Source organism: Ictalurus punctatus, chromosome 19, assembly GCF_001660625.3.
Source record: "Ictalurus punctatus breed USDA103 chromosome 19, Coco_2.0, whole genome shotgun sequence".
In the NCBI taxonomy this organism is placed as follows: domain Eukaryota; kingdom Metazoa; phylum Chordata; class Actinopteri; order Siluriformes; family Ictaluridae; genus Ictalurus; species Ictalurus punctatus.
In genome coordinates, this window is record NC_030434.2 from 7,313,783 (window position 1) to 7,337,271 (window position 23,489).

The 23,489-nt window shown below is 40.4% G+C and overlaps 1 protein-coding gene across 2 annotated transcripts; it reads right to left on the bottom strand.

Annotated features, from left to right (window-relative positions):
• Nucleotides 1-1,600: 1,600 nt before the first annotated feature.
• On the bottom strand, nt 1,601-23,119 carry agbl5 (AGBL carboxypeptidase 5). 2 transcript variants are annotated; one of them, XM_017494417.3, is made up of 19 exons: nt 22,959-23,119; nt 22,365-22,440; nt 21,382-21,640; nt 20,324-20,495; nt 19,607-19,776; nt 19,148-19,325; nt 18,699-18,877; nt 17,956-18,448; nt 16,219-16,388; nt 15,635-15,770; nt 15,354-15,544; nt 15,024-15,220; nt 12,204-12,398; nt 6,696-6,823; nt 6,571-6,623; nt 6,270-6,415; nt 5,927-6,030; nt 2,640-2,678; nt 1,601-2,026 (listed from the first exon to the last, which is right to left on the bottom strand). In XM_017494417.3, the coding sequence occupies exons 3-19, from the start codon at nt 21,564-21,566 to the stop codon at nt 1,976-1,978; spliced, it is 2,787 nt and encodes a 928-aa protein (XP_017349906.1). In that variant the 5' UTR covers nt 21,567-21,640; nt 22,365-22,440; nt 22,959-23,119; the 3' UTR covers nt 1,601-1,975. The 2 variants fall into 2 exon arrangements, with proteins under 2 accessions (XP_017349906.1, XP_017349905.1); XM_017494416.3 differs by having other exon boundaries at nt 22,342-22,440.
• Between the last annotated feature and the right edge of the window lie 370 nt (nt 23,120-23,489).

A 23,489-nucleotide genomic window follows, 5' to 3' on the forward strand; every position in this document is an offset into this window, starting at 1 on the left:
ATTAAAGGTGCGAATTTATCCCAACTGAGCAAGCCACTGAGTGGCGACGGTGGCGAGGAAAAACTCCCTAAGATGTTTTAAGAGGAAAAAACCTTGAGAGGAACCCGACTCAGAAGGGAGACCTTGTGCTCATCCACCTTCCGTTTGAGGATGCCCCACAGATGCTCAATAGGGTTTAAGTCTGGAGACATGCTTGGCCATCACCTTTAACCTCAGCTCCTTTAGCAAGGCAGTGGTCGTTGTGGAGGTGGAGGAGCACAAGGTCTCTAACATCCACCAGCTCTGTGATGTCGTCATGGAGGAGTGGAAGAGGACTCCAGTGGCAACCTGTGAAGCTCTGGTGAACTCCATGCCCAAGAGGGTTAAGGCAGTGCTGGAAAATAATGGTGGCCACACAAAATATTGACACTTCCGGCCCAATTTGGACATTTTCACTTAGGGGTGTACTCACTTTTGTTGCCAGCGGTTTAGACATTAATGGCTGTGTGTTGAGTTATTTTGAGGGGACAGCAAATGTACACAAGCTTGTGTTACACAAGCTGTACACTCACTACTTTACATTGTAGCAAAGTGTCATTTCTTCAGTGTTGTCACATGAAAAGATATAATCAAATATTTATAAAAATGTGAGGGGTGTACTCACTTTGGTGAGATACTATATGTATATGTATATGTATTTGCTCATACTGGTTCATGAATTTTCTGGCACAAAGTTCATATTCATTGAGGTTAATGGATGTAGTGCAGTTGGTCAGTTCATGAAAACACCCAGTCTGGTCTTTTACAGTTACTTTTACAGAAACTTTGACAAACTCAAAATAAGCCATGATTTCAGTGAGGATGATCACTGCAGGAAATAAGAACCTGATCAACAGCTCATTGACACACTATATGATCAAAAGTACAGTTTGTGGACACCTGCCCATCACACTCATATGTGCTTCTTCTCCAAACTTTTGCCACAAAGTTGGAAGAGCACAATTGTATACCATGTCTGTGTATGTTGAAGCATTACAGTTTCCCTTCACTGGAACTAAGAGGCACAAATCTTTTCCAGCATGACAGTGTCCCTGTGCACAAAGCGAGCTCTATGAAAACATGGTGTGTGAAGGTTGGAGTGGAAGAACTTGAGTGTCTTGCACAGAGCCCTGACCTCAACCCTACTGAACCCCTTTGGGATGAACTGGAACGCTGACTGCACCCCAGACCTCCTCAGTACCTGATCCCACTAATATTCTTGTAACTGAATGGACAAATGGTGGAAAGCCTTCCCAGAAGAGTCGCGCTTATTATAACAGGAAAGAGGGAATAAATCTAGAATGGGATGTTTAACAAGCACATATGAGTGTAGTGGTCAGGTGTCCACAAACCTTTGGTCGTATAGTGTACTGCATGCCAATTCACAATCATAAGCATATTACTTACAGAAAATAAATCCTACTTTCTCGTACATATCACGCTCATGGATTTGACCGTGTCCAATTCTGATGAATAAAGGACATTTGTTCTTTAAACACTATTACACCACAGCGCTGTTGAATAACCCATTGAGATTGGTCAGATGGTGTTGATTAATTTTCTACAACAGCAGCTCTGACCGTAGTTCTGGCTGCAAAGGAGCTCGTTTTAATACCCATTCAACTTACACATGCATTTGTATGGCTCACACGCCACATAAACAAATTACAAATGTATGCAATTGATCAATGTTGAAATTAAATACATACACATCAATACAGGGGTTTAATACATCACACCTTGTTCTGTGCTGTTATGTTTGTGTGATACTGGACCATTGAACATTTCACATTCTCACTGGATATTTTGTATTTTTATATCCTGTGAAAATCAATAAACAAATGTTTAATGTATGTTAATATGCATGCAATTGTTGATATGGTGAAGCGTTCTATTAGGACATGTTGATTTAACATGTTTGGAAGGACTCTCCACTGTCAGCACTGCGTATATTCTTTTAGGTTTTCTGCCACAGGAGAGTCTTCAGGACGGCGGGTTCATTTTTCATCTTTGAGAAATAGAGGGAAAAGAAAGAGGTTGGTAAGGGAGCGACTGCTTTCTAGCTGTTATAATGTAAGTAAGAAACCGGAATGAACTTGTACAACGGATGTTCCACGATTATTAAGTGTAACTATAAATCAATTAAAACATGTTGTTCTTTAATAAATGAAAACTGTAATTGTTAGCTAATTCATGTGGCATAGGAGGAATAAATCACTTTGCGTTGTGTTGTTATGTGTTGGTCAACAGACCTTTTCATGACGTTACTGGACTGCATCATGCTACGTCATTCATGCTACAGCTGGACAGTCACATAAGATATGAACACATTTATCTGATATGTGAGTCTGATTAATAATTTATGTAGTTCCTGAGTCCGAATGAGATTGGTCCAGCCTTCATGAAGCTTTGTGAAGCGGTCATCTCAAGATCGGATCTTGTACAGGTATTAGTTACGGACACTATCAGGTTATGATTATACACATGTATAAAAGTTGCAGCTGTGTATTTATTCTCGCTGTACCATAGACCTGCCTAGTGATACGAGTGAGTGAGGGAATGAAATGGATATTGAGAGGAGCAGTTCAGGTCTCTGTGCTCTGGGAAACACTGCCACTCACAAGCCAAAGCTCCGACTGCGCTGGTTCTGAAGTGTCGTCCTGCCAAAAACAATGCACACGGTGTTGTTTTGATTCATATATAAAAGTACGTTATACAGTATTTACTTATAAGAAAAAACAGACATGCACTAAAAGTATGTAGACCATGCCATATGTGAGAAGGGTGAGGAGGGGGAAAAATTGAATTGATGCTGATCTTCATTTCAAATTTAACATAACATTTTTTATTTCTTTTTATTTTTGAGTTACAAAAAATATAAATTGAAATTAAATGTAGAGAATATAAGAATTTGAATTATATTTAATATACATGCGTACTTCAAGGCCAACATGCTTTGTGCCAGTCAACAAACAGGTAATAATGGAGAGATCCAGGCAGTGGCACACAGACAAGAGGAAATTTAAAAAGCTTTGGAAGGATGATTTTTTATTTACTGAAATCAATTCAAAGGTAGTGTGTCCTGTTTGCAAACAGTCAGTTGCTGTTCTGATAGAGTACAATATCCGTCGTCATTATGAAACAAAACATTCTTCAGCTTTCTCAAAGTACAGCGGCGAGGCACGAAAACAGAAGGCTAACGAGCTGCTTGCTAAACTTCGATCTGAGCAGAACGCGCTGCAACGTCCTTCATCAGCTCAAGAAAGTGCCACACGGGCTAGCTATCAGATTTCCTGTATTTTACATCAAGAACAGCTATGTGTCAAATGTGATGCGTGACGTCACCAAAATTGTGAATGATATACGCTCCAAGGCGCTCTCTCACCAGCAGTTCAAGGTACGGTTAGATGAGATGGAGGCGCAATATGGTGATGTGTTGTACCACCAGGAGGTTAGATGGTTGAGCCAATTAAAAGTTCTCAGGAGATTTTTTGATCTGCATGATCAGAGCTTTACAGGAAACCAAAATTGGCAGTATTCAAGTGCCCACGAATGAGAAATGGCTTTCTGACCTGGCCTTCCTTGTGGACGTTACAGAGTTGCTCAATGTTTTAAATGTTCAGCTCCAGGGTAAAGATCAGATTATCACCCAGCTTTTTGATCATGTCCGAGCCTTCAAACAAAAACTTCTACTGCTCAGAAGACATCTCTCAGCAGGTAACATTCACAATTATAATATTCACAATAGTTTTATGAGGAGTCATTATTATTATTATTAATACTTATATTTAGTTTGCATTTATATCCAGTGGAGTCAGCTTTGGTATTTTGTGTTAATCAAGCTGATAAAATTTGTGTCAAAATTCTCTGAAATTATCATGGATTAATTTCCTTGTTTTGTCAGTTATTTATTCTATTTGCCTCCCTCTGTTTTTACATGCCTGTTTTTCTCTTCTTTCACACCCAGTCTCACTGTTCCTCTCTCTCATCCCCACATCCCAAAAATTTAGCCCATTTTCCCTGTTTTAGAGAGGCAGACATGATGAAAGAGAAGGTACCCGAGTATGATGCTGTTCTCAGCAACCTTATCCAGGAGTTTGATAGTCGCTTTGAGGACTTCAGACACAATGCTACTGACTTTGAATTGTTTGCTCAACCCTTCACCATCAGTGTGGACACAGTCAGTGATGATCTTCAGATGGAACTAATTGAGGTTCAGTGTGATTAAGAACTCAAACACAAGTTCAGGTGCCTTCCCTTGACAGACTTCTACAAATGTGTCCCAGCAAAAAGGTTCCCAAAGATGTGCAAACAGGCACAAGTGATGCTGTCTCTGTTTGGCAGTACCTACCTCTGTGAGCAGACTTTCAGTCTGATAAACTTGAACAAGTGTAAACTGAGAAGCAAACTAACTGACTCTCACCTACATAATATCCTGACTTTGTCAGTAAGTCAGCTGCAGCCCAATTTGGAAAAACTTTTGAAAAATAAGGACCAGCGTCATGTCTCTCTATAGAGGTCACTGATATTGCAGGAATGTGGTTGTATTGCTTATAGCTTGAATATAGCTGTATTAGGCATTGAACATGTTGTACTATAAATGGGATTGTTTCTATGTTTTCATTATACTATAAGTTTCATTGAACTATAAAACTCTGAAAATAAAACTGCATTAGTTAAGCAGATTACAGACTAATGTTTTCTATTTATTTATTTGTAAATATTATGAAATCATAAATGAGGAGAACCATGGCAACTTTAATTTTAATATAATACAGTTTGGTATAATGCAACGTTTACTTTCGGCCCACGGCCCTCAATCAAGTTTGATTTTTGGCCCTTCATAGGAAAAAGTTTGGGCACCTCTGTTCTAGACAATTCCACTCTTCCTTCAATGAATTCAGAGCAACGAGGTCAAAGGCACGTAGAATTTCATCCATTTTTCTTACGGCTCTGCTCATAATTACACCAGAGAGCCAGCATGATCACAGTCAAAATTTAATATCATTATGATTATAGAATTTCTGATATTTCAAGCACCCAATAGTTGAGAGAGAATTTGATCTAGGCGATGTTACATCTACGTTAAGTCTCTGAAAGTTAACTAGATGCAGCCTGTCAAACGTCCTTGCTTAAAATCCCTAATGACTGTACTGCGGAGCACACCTACTTTCCTTTGAGTGTAATGGAACTGCAATGTATGTTAGAGTGTTTGCTTTATAATATGAAATGTATTATAATCCAGGAATTTTAAACAAGTGTTCCATCTCATTGTGGCGACAGGCCCGCGGCTGGTGCACAAAAAGTAAAGAGCACCGCTTCAGCACCACCAATGTTTTGGACAGCCGAAGGGCGCATGGCTGTGGGTCGGGATCGCCGACACGGCTGGTGGCCGATGATTAGAGCGGCCGCTCTCCACTATCCAGCAGCCAACAGGAGAGTATAAAAGAGCGATCTTCCACTAGCAAAGTGAGAGAGGGCTCCCAAGGTGTGCATGCTAATTTGTTGTGTGTTTTTTACAGAGGATTTCGACATGACCGAAGACTCCGCCCCCTGACTGCACCCGCGGCATTGCCTGACTGCAGAATGGGATCCCAGCTGCTCGGGAAACCCCCAGCACGGCCCCGGCAGCCCCACGGATGACCCCACCTGAGCACTTCACCTCACGGCATCACTTTTGCATACACGCACCCTCACTTTAAATAAACTCTCCACATGTGACACTTAAACAGCCTCCTGTGTGTCTGTGCTCTGCCCACCGCTGGCTAGATTCCCTACATCATAAAGCAAGAACTGAGCATACACTGGAGCTGAAAATTAAGTAGCCACAATTCCAAGTAGTATCTTGTTGCACTATACAGTACATTCAGCACTCCATTACTCTAAGAAGCATGTGTGTGTGTGTTACCTGTTTAGTTGTGCCTTCCATATTGTCCCCAGAGCACTTATAGCTTTGGGAAGAGTTCCGCAGCAGAGCTTTTGTCGTCAAACGCAGCGCAGAGTGATCTATCCCTAATACACAATGTAATGAAGTCACTCATCATGTAAAGACCAAGACCTAATCACAGCTAATCAAATGAATAAACACATAATTTTAAAGTCTGTATTTATTGAATTCCTTTCAAAATAACTGTGTTTGAATCAGAATGTAAACAAAAGCAGCTCAAATACCTCACCCCTCTAAGAAAGAAAGCCTCAGGGTTTCATGCAGCACATTTACATCAGTGATGTTGAGATAATGAAGTACAGACCTGTTAGTTGTTTTTTGAGACCGGGTTTGACCAGCTTCCCTGTTCTCACAGTGGAACTGTCACAGCACGTAAACTGAGGTAGAGGATGAGACGAAAACTCCGCCTTAAGTACTGGGATTCGACTCGGTCGGAAATGCAGCTCACACCTGAAAACATGGAGATCGACAGAAGAATGGGTTAGTAAAGAACCTACTTGATTAATAATAAATAAATAAATAAATAAATAAATAACAGGAAAAGAGCATAGAAATATCTATTCAAGGTTTTTAAACAGCTGCAACATGAAAGTGAACTGCATTGCCTTCTGCACTGAATGGATGAGATAACATCCATGGAGTGCTCCTCTAGGGATATCTGAAAAGAGAAGGAAACAAGTAAGTTCAATTCCATAGATGTATGCAGGTACATGCAGTGATAGTGCTCTACCTGTGACAACCTCTGCTGTACTGCAAATGACTGAGTGGAGTCTGGACTTCCATTAATGACGCCCATCCGAATCCGTGAAAGAGGATCTTTGCTCTGTAATGTTGGCTGAGATTGAGGATCACCGTTTGCTATGTAGTCACAATAAAGGAAAAGAAGAAAGTCATGAAAACCAGGATTGCTGTGAATCAAATGAATCACATCCAACACTGAAACTGTGACGTGTTTTAGTCATTCAAAAATGAAAGTGTAGTCCATTAGTCTTGTACCAAATTTATTTTTACTTTATCTTCTTAAACTATGTTACTATTAGGAACACCTGTGTACCTGCCCATTCATGCAAGTATCAGTTCAGCCAATCATGTGACAGCAGTGCAATACATACAATCGTGCAGATACAGCTCAATAGCTAATAGTTAATGTTCACATCAAACATCAGAATGAGGAAAAAATGTGGTCTCAGTGATTTTAACCATGGCATGGTTGTTGGTATCAAATGGGCTGGTTTGAGCATTTCATAAACTGCTGACCTCCTGGGATGTTCATGCATAACAGTCTTTAGAGTTTACTCAGAATGATGCAAAAAAACAAAAAACATCACCTTGTTAATGAGAGAGGTCCAGAGGAGAACGGCCTGACAGGTTTGTGTGAACAGGGAAGGTAAGGTAACTTAAATAACCACGCGCTGCAACCATGGTGAGCAGAAAAGCATCTCAGAACCCACAACACTTTGAAACTTGAGGTGAATGGGCGACAACAGCAAAAGCTCACAGCGGGATCCACTTCTGTCAGCCAAGAACAAGAATCTGAGGCTGAAGTGGGCACAGGCTCGCCCAAACTGGACTGTTAAAGACTGGAAAAAACGTATCCTGCTCTGATGGATCCGTTTCTGCTGCAACAAGTAAGTCGTAGGGTCAGAATTTGGCATGAATCCATGGACCTACTGTAACCTGCATTGGGCCTACACTTGTCGGTTGTGGTGTAAAGGTGTGGGGAATGTTTTCTTGGTTCCATGAACACAACAGTGAGTTCAATGTATTTCAGTGACCTTCCTAGTCTGAACCGAATCTGAATCCATCAGAGAAAATTTGGGATGTGAAGCATGTATGTGCTGCTCAAATATCTGTAACAATCATGTCAAGTGATCATGTCAAAGCAATATTTCATATACTTTGTGGAATCCATGCCATGAAAAACTGAGAGACGCTTCCTCCCATTATTAGTACACCGTCACTAATGAAGTGGCTCTTAAGTGTACATGATGCTTTATATTAGGAATAAATACAACAAAATAATGTAAGAGTGCGAGTTCAAATACTAACATGTCAGAGCAAGACAAATGGGGGGGGGGGGGGGGGACACAAACAAGAATGAAATTTTTTGCATGGCTTTTCGGAGCTGGATTTATTGTAAAGTGCTTTAAAATGAATACCGAGCTCTCTTTGTTTCTGCTTGAGGTTTTTTTTTTTTAATCAACCAGACTTTCTGAATAATGATACATCATGATAGCACAGCACTATGCATGTGGTGGAAATTAGCAAGATTATCAGCATGGTTTTAAGCAACAACTGAATACAATGAAACTGATATAATAGTCTGCTATGATCTAGAATAATAGAAAATGCATGTAGTCAGCCACTGTTGTGTAATTAGCAATGATAAATTAGGAGAAACACTTGGCTTGAACAGAAACACAGTGCTCACTATGCTAATGCTGTGTGAATAGTTTGCTAGCAGGTAAACAGTGAGGATGGACCATGTAAGTGTATAGATAGTAATGTGACTCAAGCCATTTCTTTGTGAAGACAGCAAAACAGGGAGATGATATTTATAAATGCAGGTATAAAATTAAACATGAATACATGGACAATAATAAATTGAATACGACTGTATATAGTTCAAAGGGAAATTATTATTCTTGTTGTCAAGAACAAGTGCTTCCTGACGCTCCTTATTATACCCTCATGGACCTGTACTGCAAGTGTCCACTTATGTGATGTAGGTGATTCATGTGGAGAGAAACAGTAATGCAATGTAGGGTTTAAAAGTTGACAGCTGCTACAGTTCCTTACTTTTTTGCCAGGAACTTAGCTGCTGGAAACTTTGCTCCAAAAGATTGTCAGTTTGGCCATGATAATAATAATAATAATAATAATAATAATAATAATAATAATAATAATATCTGATATAATTTAATAACAAATATTACAACACTGATTTAAAAATTAATCATAAGTCAAGAATGAGCTTAAGATTTAATTACCGATTCATGAGATTTTCTATGACTCATAATGCGAGGTAAACATACTACCTTATAATAGTGTGAAAAGCAATATGAAAGATGAGAAAGATTAAAGCAAAAGTTGTGACTTCAGGAAATCAGTCAGAGCAGAACACTTTAAAGGTGCAGTGTGTAATTTTAGTGTATCTAGTCGTATTTTATTGCAGTTGCAAAACTGACAAACTGGCCCTTTAAAAAATAAAGTGAAAGTGCAGGAAAACACAAAAAGGTCAGAATTCTTCGTTTCCATTCAACCAGCAGTCACGTTTATTTAAGAATGAAAAATTTGGACCTCCATCTCTTCCAACAGCCCAAAAAGTGTGCGTAATATACGGTACAGTATAATAAATTATGTAAATAAAAGTGTATACATACAGTATAATGGTGTACACGGTCATCCACACTGCAGATTGAATGTGAAGCACATTTAGTGGTATTGTAGAGTTAAAGGCTAAACATGATTTTGAAATTTGCTTTAGACACAAACATCAGCAACTACATGATTATGGACAACTCATTTTTTACACTCTTAGGGGGGGAAAAAAAAAAAGAAAAAAAAAGGGTTAAACAGTTAAATAGGGTAGTCTGAACAGTTCGGTTTGCTCCTATGGAGGAACACCCTTAAAGGATATGAGCAGAACCGTGTAACAGATCGTTTTAAAACAGGCTGAAAGTGGTTCTAGCTGGAACCAACAACTGATCCATTAACCTTTGAGAGACCCTTTCTTTTAATTTTTTTTTTTTTTTTTTTTAAAGAGTGTAGATACTCGTTCACAAAAAAGCTACATCCCATAGTGGAACTGTATTTAGGTTATAGATATAAAAGATGGAAGAAGAAAAAGAAGGAGAGGACTTATTTTACTGACTGTTATGAGGTGACACCACAACAGAGACAAGTAAAGCATAGCTTACAAAAACAAGGTCGATCATAATCTATCCAAACGTCATCTGTTAGTTACAAGTGGCGTCATCCAATAAGGAAAAATCACAGACACAAACAAATCTCATTTCCATCACAGTGGTTCAAATCAAGACTACGTAAAACACAGGAAAAAAGTGTGACAAGTGCTGATGTAGTATGGGTCAGCGAGTTGAATAAAGTACCCATGGATTACACTTATTCTGCATTTGACGGTTTTTTTAAATAAAAAAAAGGACTTCCGACCAGGAAATAAAAAAATAAAAACAAACAAAACACCCCCTCGACTCAGGTACAACCCCCCCCACCAGGTTCAGCAAGTGACGTCGAATCATTATGGCTGCTCACAGCATGAACTGTAAACAAAGTAGCACTTCTTACCTTTGAATGAGTTATATTGTATATACAAGTATCATCTTTAAAGCAATCGGACATGTTCCATTGTTGAATCTATAACACTGACTATATGGTTCACTGCTTTGAGGACGAAAACATACATCACTCATGTTTGCACAACTACCCTCCCTCCCCCCTTCTGCAGGTCGAAAATGACGTAATCCCAGTTTCCGAGTTCCCGCTCCCGAGGCAAGTTAAATGCGGCTACCTAAATTCGTTTATATCTGTCTGGTTAATTTAACTGACCACATTTTGAGAAGGTTCCACAAAGCTACGTACGTACAGAGTGATAAAGTAAAGAAAGTTTCCAGAAACATTTATACATCTATATAAAAAGGAGCCACCGACCAGCAATCTGAAGAAACATTTCTAAACATTAGAACCTTTCGTAAAACATGTACAGAATAAAATTTATATACATCATAAAACTGACAAATGGTGAAATGGCTATAAATTTTACTGAGTGTGATAAATGGTTGGATTTGTTACTATACCACAGATGACCGTAAGAAGAGGACTCTTTTTTTATTATTATTGTTTTTTAATCTAACAAGAAATCTTGAAAAATAATAATAATAATAATAATAATAATAATAATAATAATAATAATAATAATAATAATAATATATTTTTGAGTGTGTGAGTGGACTGGCTGATGTTTTGGTGAACACAGACCACCATAAGAACAGAATCGTTTTTGCTATGGCACTGCTTGCCAATGTGAACCAGAGGCTGTACTCTTATTCATCATGTCCCATTGTTCCGTTAACACGTTGGTAACATTACACTATTCAAAAGCATAATCGCAAACAAATCTGTTCGCAAACGTTTCCCACTGATTCATGAACAGTGCGGAAAAAGAATCCACGATGGGGCAGACTTATTTCGGTTCTGAGTAACTATTACTTTTACTGATATTATATAATGAGAAATTCTTCCTTGAGAAATATTACTGCGCAAAAACATCCTTAAAGCAAATATCCATCATTGTAGTCCTCTGTGAATGGAACCTCTGTACTGACATACAAAGCGTTTCAGTTCATAACGACTTGACTGAATAGCGATACATTTGACATTATGCTACAGTATTGATATTTTGAGATCATAAATACCGTCTGACAGCAACATCACCTATTTTAACCCCAGAAAGATAGATAGACTGAAGAAGTGGTGGTACAGTACTGGCATTTTCTATATATTGCAATCTGAATTGCAAAGAAAATAGAAAAAAAGAAAGAAAAAAAAGACAGTTAATAAAATTCAGAAATGAATGACAAGAGAAGAAAAGTGCAAGCATGCATACTGCAGAAATAATTCATCACTGCTCAGGAAACAAATGTTTCCGAAGAGAGTAACTAACACACACACATACACACACACACACACACACACACACACACACACACACAGTTGCTATGCACCATTTTGTGATCCTATTACATTCAGTCATTGGCATTGAGTATGTGTTTCATATTAATATGATCAAAGTGCAATGCTACAAAAACAAAACCAAGACCAATTACTTCCATGATTTAAAAAAAAAAAAAAAAAAAAAAAAGTTTTAAATGCCAGCAAGCAGATTCACAATTTTGTAAATCACAGCCACTTCTGTGAAATTAAAACCATTAAAATACTCAGGGCCTTCTATTTAAAGATAAGCACCACAGCAGAGACTCATTTACGCTCTCAATCTCACACATATGCAGACAAACACGCGCGCGCACGCGCGCACACACACACACACACACACACACACACACACACACACACACACACACACACACACACACACACACACACACACACACGGCAGCCAGTTAGTCTTGCTGTGCTGGCTGTGCTTTCTGAGTGTCTCTGAGGCAGGTGTGGTGCAGAGAGCTTAGTTTGGTGAGCAGGCCGGTGTGGGAGTACAGACCTGCCGTATTGATGGAGCAGGAGGCTGCCCCTGCCCCCAAGGAGGAGGAGGAGGGAGAGGAGGAAGTGGAGGAGGAGGTTGAGGATGAAGGGGAGAGCGGGGGACGTGCTGGGACGGCTTGGCTGTTGCTAGGACAGTCGAGTGACAGGCGGTGACCGAGGTGGTGCGGGCGCCTCTTCTCCTGAGCTTTCGACTCTACAGAGGACACAGATATACAAGACGCACTTGACACGCAGCAACATTTACAATTGATAGTTATGCAAACATTACAGTGGATACAGTGGATATAAAAAGTCTACACACCCCTGTTAAAATGGCAGGTTTTTGTGATGGATAAAAAAAATTAAACCAAGATAAATCATGTCAGAACCTTTTCTACCTTTATTGTGAAATTTTCTAAATTGTATTGTGAAATTAACCTATGCATTAAAGTGAAAATCATTTTAGGGAGAAAACAAAATAAGTGTGCACACCTCTAAGCTTATACTTAGTTGAAGTACCTTTAGATTTTATCACAGCATTCAGTCTTTTTGTTTAAGAGCCAAGCAGTTTGGCACGTCTTGACTTAGCAATATTTTGCCATTCTTCCTTGCATTCTAACTCTGTTAGATTGGACCTGTCAGATCTGGGCATCTCCTGTGCACAGCTGTCTTCAGGTCACCACACAGATCTTTGATTAGATTTAGGTCAGGACTTCCAAAACCTTGAACTTGTCTTGTTGAAGCCATTCCTTTGTTGATCTGGAGGTTTGCTTTGGGTTGTTGTCATGCTGAGAGGTGAAATTCCTCTTCATCATAAGTGTTTTAGCAGAAGCCTTATGGTTTTGTGCCAAAATTGACTGGTATTTGGAGCTATTTATTATTCCATCCACACTGATTAAAGCCCCAGTTCCAGCTGAAGGAAAATAGCCCCAAAGTATGATGCTGCCACCACCATGCTTCACCATGGGTATGGTGTTATTTTGGTGATGTGCTGTGTTTTGTTTTTGTGCCAAACAAATCATTTGGTATTATGGCCAAAATGTTCTTTGGTCTCATCAGAGTGTTACAACCGGCTATCTTTGGGATGGGAAGTTGTTTGTGTGCTGTGCCATATTTGTGTGTGCAGATCCGACTCCCTCCCAGAGTTTCCAGCCTGCCCTAGCCTGCCTTGCTCCCGCCTCCCAGGATGAGATCACTAAATGACGACGCTATTTAAAGAGGAAGAGGAGTGAGAATGGAGTGGGATGTTGGAGGTGTTTACGCGTGCTTGGGTGTTCAGAGATTGTGTTTGTATTCTGCATTTGGACTTCTGTTCTCGTTTTTGACTCTTGCCTGGTTTTTGATTGAGTTTGGTTGTCCCTGTACCTGTTGTATATTCTATTCACCATTGTATATATTTTGCACTCGGCAGTAGGGGTGTGGCTGCCATTTCTTTTGGGAGAGGGGTTCTTTTTGTCTCCGTTTCCTTTCAGGTAAACTAGCTACCAAACAAAGAATCCTTTTCTTTATTATGTTGGCCTTGGCCCACCCTGAAGGTATGCCTGGTGTTGGTTCTTTGTACAGTTATATGTATATATGTGTGTGTTTTACAATATAACACAACTTTTTGAACAAACCTGTTGGTGTTTGTTATTCCTGGCTTCCCTTATTTAAAAGGTCAATTCCACTGAATCGCAAGCTGGTTACTCTAACGTAGACTGGGCCGTAACAAGACCATATCACATTATTCCACATGGTTTTGGGGGATTGTTGTCACATGTAGGGAGCAACCAATACTTGCCAGAAATTGCTACTATTCTTTTATTGATGCTGTAGACCTCTTGGCAGTCTCCCTGACCAGTTTTCTCCTGATCTTCTTGTCAATTTTAGCTGGACGTCAAGTTATTGGTGTTAGTGTTGTGCCATATTTTCTCCACTTGTTGATTAATGTTTTTACAGGTGTTCCATGGTATATCCAATGCCTAGGAAATTGTGTGTGTCCCTCTCCTGATTGATATTTTTCAACAATGAGATCCTGCTCCTGCTTTGTAAGCTCTGTGCAGCCCGTGGCTTTTCCAGTTGGATGTTACCAAGATGTCAGGAAAATCCTATAGGAACAGCTGTACATTATTTGGGGTTAATCAGTCACGCTCATTGATGGCAGGTGTATACTAATTAGTATTAAATGTTTGAATGTGATTGGTTGATTCTGAGACACTGCAACATTCCCAATTATAGAAGGGTGTGCAAACTTGTGCAGGCTGTGTATTGGAAGTTTTTTTTAAATTAATTTATTAATAATTAATGGTCTGCTATGAAACCAGACATATCCTTTACTACAGTGTTTTGCAATCCTGGGCTTGGAGTACCACCCCCCTGCATACTTCAACTTACTACTTATTATTTCAGATTTGTTAATTAGCTGAGGAGTTCGATCGGGTGAGTTGAGAGCAAGGAGAACATCAGCATGTACATGGCTGTCTTACTCCTGGAATTTAGAAACACTGCTCTATTGCAGGGGTTCTCAACCATTTTTTGCAGCCAGGTAGATCTTTAACTATACAAACAAACTCCATGATTTATATTTCTAAACTTTCTACCGCAAGGACACGTCAAATCCAAATTGCAAACAAACTTGTTTTTTGAGTTACTGAGGTTTGGATTAAACCCATTTCAAGTAAGCAGTCAAACAAGCTAATAACAGCTATAAGAAGTCACTAAGAAACATAGTGGGTTATGATTTCTGACAGCATACAGACAAAGTGTGGGAAAAGGCATTAAGAGTGGCAATGCTAAATCCTGATCTATAAGACCACACAAGTGCATGTATTTCTATATTAGAGACAGAGAGCTCGCTCACCTCTGACCGGTCCTAGTGTTTTATGGGCGGGCCTGTGTGAGCTGGGGGCGTTTCCCGAGTTGCTCCAGCCAAAAGTAAAACTAGGGGAACTCTTCAGCTGTGAAGGGGTCTGCTTGTTCCCAGCGATGCTACCATTCCGGGTGCTGTGGCTGCGACTCCGGCTTAGGGAATTCTCTGAAATAGAGCTGCTCAGGCCTCTGACGCATACAATGAGAGTTCAGTGAAAAATAGAAGAGTTGTTTCTTTTAACAAAGGGGTTGAAAAGACGTTGTATAACATGCAGCATATACAGCATAGGAGGATATACAATTTGGCTCAGATTGCCCTTACACGCATTTTGGAGGGCTGGGAGCCTTGTTTGCATTCTTGCGACCGCTGGAGCACAGGTCCTTGCTGTTGCGCACGTGTTTAAGCAGCGTTGCTCGTAGGTTCCCCAGGTTGCTGTGCTCGGAAAGTACAAGCCGTGGCCATGGGTTACAATCAGCCATGTCCAGCGCTGCTATAGCGACTGCACGGCCAACCTGAAAACAGACAGGAATGTATACTTGAGGAACCTCGCTCCAAGATGAGACATAGTATAATACACACAGGTTATGAATGGTTTGTTTTACCTGTTCGTATACCTCGGGGGTGTATTTGGGAGGGAAGGCAGGAGGGGGAGGGGGAGTGGCTCGGCCGTTGTCATGGCAGGCAGGTGGAATGGCGTTGACTGAGCGGCCTGTGTTATAGTTACACTCCAGGGTGTAACTGCATGCAGAATAAAGCAGATCAGCAGATAAAGTAATCCCATACTGAGCTTTTGGATTAATCTCAGAGTAACAATGTTAAACATGAAATCCAGAGAACAAATAACTATACTGTATATTTCTTATTTATACTTTACTATATTTATAGTCATATATTAATACAAATATACAGATTGGTGAGGAATTAAAGAAAAAACTGTGGGAAACATTTTCCCAGCACTGATTTGGCTCTGCTTTGCTTTCCCTTAAAGGAAAAAAAAATCAATATTCTAATTGATCATCTTTATCCTATGAAGTAATATTTCCATCCTGATGAGAGTGGTCTCTTCCAAGATGACAATGTCACCATCCACTGAATGGTTTAATAAGTATTTAAGGCTCTTTATGCTGCCCCCCCCCCCCCCCCCACTTTAATTGGTCACTTGTCTCTACATGCATTGGTGTCTTACCTGTGAACTAATCCAATAGCTTTGTGCATGGCCACTCTGCCGCTGCCCTCTTTAGACTGACCATCACGCTTGTCCCGTGTGTACATGTTCTTCTCCGAGAAATTACAGCCAAGGAAGTCGAAATGGGCGCAGTTCAACGAGATCAACTTTGGATACATCAGGTTCTCCACCTACGATGAAAACAGATGATGAACAGAAGAAAAACGCATTTGTGCTCATTTAGGATCAGGATTTGATTTCCTTGAGCAACAAGAAAAACGAATAGAGGACAGGAAGCTGTGAAATATACACAGACACATGCTATTCACCTAAAAGTAGCACCGACAATGTACACCATCCACTTTAATAGGAACACCTGCTCATTGATGCATTTATCTCATCAGCCAATCATGTGGCAGCAGCACGATGTATAAAATCATGCGGATACAGGTCACGAGCTTCAGTTAATGTTCACATCAAAAATCTGAATTATGAAAAAGTGTGATCTTTGTGACTTTAACTGTGACATAGTTGCTGGTACCAGTTGGGCTGGTTTAAGTATTTCATAAACTTGTTGATAAGAGAGATCAGAAGAGAATGACCAGACTGGTTTCAACTGACAGGAAGTTTATAGTAATTTAAATAAGCACTTTTTACAACTGTGGTGAGCAGAAACGCAACTCGAAATGCACAACACATCAAATCTTGAGGTGGATGAGCTACAACAGCAAAAGCTATCATGGGTGCAGACTCACCCAAACTGGACAGGTGAAGACTGGAAAAAGACAAGGTGATATTTTTTTTCTCTAACCTTCAACTGCATGATGTTATGCATTGTGCTGCTGCCACATGACTGGCTGATTGGATAACTGCATAAATGTGCAGAAGACCATACCGCTGTATGGTCTTGGCCACCATGCTGCAGCTCAGTGTCAAGGTCTTGGAAATCTTCTTATACCCTAGGCCATCTTTATGTAGAGTAACAATTCTTTTTTTCAGATCCTCAGAGAGTTCTTTGCCATGAGGTGCCATGATGAACTTCCAGTGACCAGTATTATGGAGTGTGAGAGCGATGACACCAAATTTAACACACCTGCTCCCCGTTCACACCTGAGACCTTGTAACACTAACAAGTCACATGACACCAGGGAGGGAAAATGGCTAATTGGGCCCAATTTGGACATTTTCACTTAGGGGTGTCCTAACTGACTACGTTTACATGGACAGCAGTAATCTAATTATTGACCTTACTCTGAGTAAGATAATAATGTGATTAAGGTGTTTACATGAGTTGCTTTTAGAATACTCCTTTCATGTACCCGTTTTATATGTTATAGACAATAACTTTTGTTGCCAGCGGTTTAGACATTAATGTCTGCGTGTTGAGTTATTTTGAGGGGACAGCAAATTTACACTGTTACACAAGCTGTACACTCACTACTTTACATTGTAGCAAAGTGTCATTTCTTCAGTGTTGTCACATGAAAAGATATAATCAAATATTTACAAAAATCTGAGGGGTGTACTCATATATATATATATATATATATAATATGTGTGTGTGTGTGTGTGTATGTGACTTCGGATTGTAGTTTTGGAGACTTTCTGAGCCCAAGACGCAACTAATTTCTGCAATTCTCCAGCTGTGATCCATGAGAATATACACACACATACACAAAATATTATATTATATTATATTATATTATATTATATTATATTATATTATATTATTTTATTTATTCACACACACACACTTACTTGCTTATTTTCATCAGGTAGGTTGTTCCCATACATAAAGCATCCTCTTTTGGAGGCGTGCCCATGCAGGTCTATGTAATAGGCCACTCCGCTTTCATGGGGCGGGATCTGCTCTGTCGGGCCAAGGTATGAGACGCAAGCTTCACTCCGACTCGGTGTGGATTCGTTCTCATTGTCTTGTCCAAGCTTTCCCTTTACTCGACCTTTACTCTCCCAGCTCTCCTCCATCTGCATGGGAATCTGCGGGAAGTCGAGGGTCGGGCCCTCCAATCGCTCCACCTCGTTGCGGCAGTTGAGGTAGTGTTCGATTTCGAGGGGTGTGGTGGTGGTGTTGGACTGGTTGGAGAGTTTAAGTGCTGAAGGAGAGCTGGGTTTAACACGGTTGTGCCGGTGATGGTAGAGGAGAAGGGTTTTGGCTCCATAGATAGAGGGGTGCAGCTCAGCGCTCGGGTTCATGTACTGTCGGTTAAGATTCACACCACGCGAGTCCGTCCTTAAAACCCACCCGTACACACAAACACAGCACAGTGTTACTACAACTCAAATTAAGGTCACGGATGAAGCAGCTTCTGCAAAACAGATTTAGTCATTTGGAAATGTTGCTAAACTGAAAGTGAAACACCACTGCTATTCGCACAGCACATATTAGTACATATTTATTTAGTCCATATATTTCAGCATTTGATTAAAATTAGGATGACAATAGCCATCAAACAGCTTTTTTGGTCCTCGGTGTTACCAACCTATAGTGACCTCTGACAACCCCATCGGGATTGAGCATGGGGATCAGCTTAAAGACAAACATCCGGCGCAACATCTGCGCCCGCGGGTCCTCCTGATTCAGAATGAAGGTCAGGAAGCCATTGAACACAAAGCTGGAGGGTGTCTCACCAGGGTGCACCCTGCTGCTGATGAAAAACACCTACACAGATATACAGACACCTCAGCCTTCCACATGTAAGGAACAAAAACACAATCTGGCATTCGGTTATAGGAAACTAATCAGCAGAGGGGTGGTGTGATGTAAAGAGATGTGAAGTGGAGTTACTGTTACCACTCAAAAGTGTTTTTTAAAAAAGATATTTTACACCAGCTGATGGATCACAGTAAAGTCGTACAAGCATTTTAGTCAAGCGTAGCTATTTATTTGTGCGTGTAGTTATAGCTGTAGTAGAAGAAATAGAATTAATACCCGTTTGCCAGCAAAGCGGTGTGGTCGCGGCGTGCTGTGGTCAGGAAAGAGTTTCTCCAGTCTGGGCTCTCTCTCCTCCAGCATGCCATGGCAGGAGGTCACAGTCAGCAGGTCGACTCTGTGTCCATCCAGAGAGTAACACAGCAACTCCCGCTGATAATACAGACCGTCTGCCGGACTAGAAAAAGAAAGAAAGAAAATCAGGTGCTGAACTGCAGCTAAATCCTCATATAATCCAATGTTTGGCGTTTAAATTCAAATTTGAGATGTCAGAAACATACAACCAGGCACTGATTCTGACCATTTTTGCTGCAATCAGTGAATTATGGCAAACAAATTCAATTAATGACATCTAACAAAGCATTTAGAGAAAAAAAGTGAAAAATGTTTTTTATCCAATGATAAATAAATAAGAAAAGGTGCAAGGGTGTGGGTGTGGGTGTGTGTGTGTGTGTATACCTGCATGGTCCCAATGTGTGAGAATGGCTGAGCAGTCTCTGATCTAGCTGCAGAAGCATGTCCTGGCACTCGGTATACGAGAATGGATAGCAGAAAGCGAAGTATGTGATGATTCCTCTCCCTTCCAGCACACGATGCACAAACGACAACGTGAATTGATTCTCTGACATCTAGAGAAAAAAGAAAAAAGAAAAAAAAAAGAGGGGAAAAAAAAAAAACACATACATATGCAAGGTACTCAAATTTGTTTACAGACAGCCAGATTTTTTTTTTAACTGCCTTAAAGCATCAAAGTAGGATAAGCACAGGGTTCTGCAAGAAAACATAATTTTCCTGCTTTTCTGCACTGTTCAACTCCTGACCCGCCAGTGAATGTTACTAGATCTCAAAGGAAAAAACATTTTAATGATGAAGCAAATACGAGAATTTTATTTCGACAGCACTGTGAGAGACAGTAAATATCTGATTGCAGGTATTAGGGCTAAAAGTAACCAGAAACGTCCAAAAGATACAATTATCACCCAAAGCACACATCATTACAAAATTTTTGGTTAAACCCGGGCCCATGATTGTGTGTGGTGGGCTGAGAAATGTACGCAAGAATGCAGAAAATCAGAAGAGGGATAACGTTCTCACCCCACATCATCAGGCAAGCCAAGCATCACTGTAGTGTTAAAGAGTAAAGAGAGGGAGGACGAGAACAGTCACGAGTACTACCTCGAACGTCGGTCGGTCTCGGACTCTCTCCCAGCGCATTCTCACAGGAAAACTGCGCACGAATGGAGCCATGCCTTGAGAGTACAGCTTGCTCTGCTTATTCATGTTCATCACGTTAATCTTCAGCAGTTTACCTGGCAGCACACCGCGCACGCTGAAGTAGAACCATGACCTGCACTCGTACGAACACACAGACAACACCACATTTAAGGAAAAAGTGAAACTTTGTTCCATTTACATGTTTTTGAAAATGCAGCTGCTAGAATTAAATATAAATCAGCATGGCCTTTGGGAGAAGGTTGTTTGGAATGAATGTTATTTCTAATTCCTTCTCAAACCTCACTTTTAATCTCACTGCTTCATTCCGAATGATCATTTCCCCTTAACTTGTTAGCTGCCTTTATCCATGCATGTCCTGTATTTATTCATTTGTTATTATCAAGCATTTCTTGCAGTCTTCAGGAACTGTGCATCATATGTTATATTTTATCGTACACTATATGACCAAAAGTATGTGGTCTCCTGAGCATCATACCCAAAAACATCCCATTTCAGATTTAGTCCCGCTGTATTTGCTGTAATAATAACCTACACTCTTCTGGGAAGGCTTTCCAGTAGATTTTGAAGCGTGGCTGTGGGGATTTGTGATCATTCAGCTGCAAGAGCATTAGTGAGATCAAGTACTGATGTTAGGTGAGGAGGTCTGGCACGCAGTCGGTGTTCCAGTTCATCCCAAAGGTTTTCAGTGGGGGTGACGTGCAGGACACTCAAGTTCTTCCACTCTAACCTTAGCAAACCATGTCTTCATAGAGCTCTCTTTGTACATGGGGGAACAGAGTTGTGTCTCTTAGTTCCAGTGAAGGGAAACTGTAATGTCACAGCATTGAAAGACATTCTATACAGGTGTGTGCTTCCAACTTTGAGGAAACTGTTTGGAGAAGGTGTCCACATACATTTGGCCATATAATGTAGTTCAAGATTAGAACAACTCCAATTGCGTTGAACATGCAGTACTAAAAATTCGACTCGACTAGGGTGAGCGAATAAAGTATTCTTACCGGTTCCCATTCTCGAACTCAGTGTCTGCGCAGTCAGGTTTGGTCCAGACGTTGAACTCGCAGTCGACATGCGAGAACGAGCTTCTCTCGGCATCATGTTCGGGCGCCTCCACCTTCTCCACTCGGCCCAGGTTCCCGGAGTCGAAGCGCGAACTGAACACCACATTCCCAAAGCGGGCCTCCATGACCAGGGCTCTGGGCTCAGATCACCGTTTAAACATGCTGTGCCTTGACAGTCTCTCACAGACACACCTCACATCTGGTGGATATAGACAGGACACTCGAATTTAAAATGAAGTGAAGGCGGAAAAAACACAGCATTCACTCGAGTCTCTAGAATGTGTTAAAAAAAAAAAAATAAAAAAAAAAGTCATGGATTGCACTGCCTGGAAAAGAGTGTCTTAAGATAAGGTAAGGTAAGGGAAAGGACAGGTAAAGGTCAGGGAGAGGTGAGGGAAAAGTAAGGGTGAGGGAAAGGACAGGTAAAGGAAAGGGAAAGGTGAGGGAAAGGAATGGAAGAGAAAGGAAAGGAAATTTAATGGAAAGGTAAGGGAAAGGAAAGGTAAGGTAAGGCGACATGTAAGGGACATCTAAGGCACATGAAAGGTAAGGGAAAGGAAAGGGAAAGGAAAGGGAAAGGAAATGTAAGGAAAAGAAGGGTAAAGGAAAGGTAAGGAAAGGAAGGGTAAAGGAAAGGTAAAGATCAGGGTAAGGAAAGGTAACGGAAAGGAAAGGTAAAGGAAAGGTAAAGATCAGGGTACGGAAAGGTAAAGGAAAGGAAAGGTAAAGATCAGGGTACGGAAAGGAAAGGGAAGGGAAAGGAAAGGGAAGGGAAAGGAAAGGACGGCAAAGGTAAAGAAGGGCAAAGGAAAGAAGGGTAAAGGACAGGTAAGGGAAAGGAAAGTCGATTTACAGTATAAACTTATACAGATGAACATCCTCAGTGTGTCAGACACTCACCGGGTTCTTTCTTATTCGTTTACCTTTCAATTCCCACTTGTTCTTTGCCAAAAGATATAAAGAGAAAGGACGCCAGGCACCTCAGCACTAGAGTCGAACCTAAACAAAACAAAACAAAAAAAGGATATGGAAAGATCAACTTTTATTAATCCCTTATGTGGAAATGAACGTGTTTCTGATGAATGCTGGCTGAGCACACTGAAATCGAACAGTAAATATAGAACAATGTCATAATATGAGAAGTATACAGCCTGAAAGGCAGCAGCATGATGTGTGCATGCATGATGATGATGATAGTAGACTTTGTTCACCATGATAGTGATGACAGATAAACCTACTTTTATAGCTCAGTAAGCAGCTGCAGCTAGCTTGTCTCTACCTTATTGATATTCCGAGGCACAAACAAAACACAATGACAACGCCACTTATCATTACGGACTCCTTGACTAATCACACAGCTGTTTTAAATGCAGCATAATGCACAAAATAAATAAATAAATAAATGAATAAATAAAATAACTGAAATACCGTCAGGCACCTGGCCCAGATACCTATTCTAGCGCCGAGAGTTTTCGCAGGCCAGTGCAATGACAACACGGCTATCTTCATCTACTTACCGTTTCATCCATGCACAGCAGAGGATAAAGTACAAGTATTCAGAAAGGCATTGTACAGCGCTGCGTTTTCGTTACGAAATCCGACTGATTTCTGACCGCCCGCTGTGTTGACTGTAAAACCCAAACAAACCCACTTAGCCGTCTCTGTGTTACAAAAAAAAAACCGGCCGCTGATTGGTCCGCTGGTCTTACAGCGCGCACATCGGATCACGGTGAGCGCTCATTGGCTGGTTTCCCGGAAGCGTTACGTCGCTATTTTTGAATGACTAAATACTATATCACAAAACGAAACGAAAATAAAATAAAATAAATAAATATCACATTAAGACAGCAGTGCAAATAACGTGGGTCATAAACTAAGTAATAAGTAATAAACTAGACAGATAGATATTTATTAATTTCTTTATGAAATAGAGCTCAACTTTATCGATTTATTTGTTTGTTTGCTTTTTCTTATTGACATGTTTGTGAGATCGATAGATAGTAGTTAGTTTGTTTATCTAATTATTGACTCAGTGCAAATAACATGGC

Excerpts from the sequence above, each read along its gene's own strand:
- agbl5 (XM_017494417.3), bottom strand. The coding sequence starts at position 21,566 with ATGGAGGCCCGCTTTGGGAATGTGGTGTTCAGTTCGCGCTTCGACTCC. Across the intron at positions 15,771-16,218 it reads GCTATTGGATTAGTTCACAG|TTACACCCTGGAGTGTAACT; the intron begins GTAAGACACCAA and ends TTCTGCATGCAG. Across the intron at positions 2,679-5,926 it reads TGGAAGGCACAACTAAACAG|GACGACACTTCAGAACCAGC; the intron begins GTAACACACACA and ends TGTTTTTGGCAG.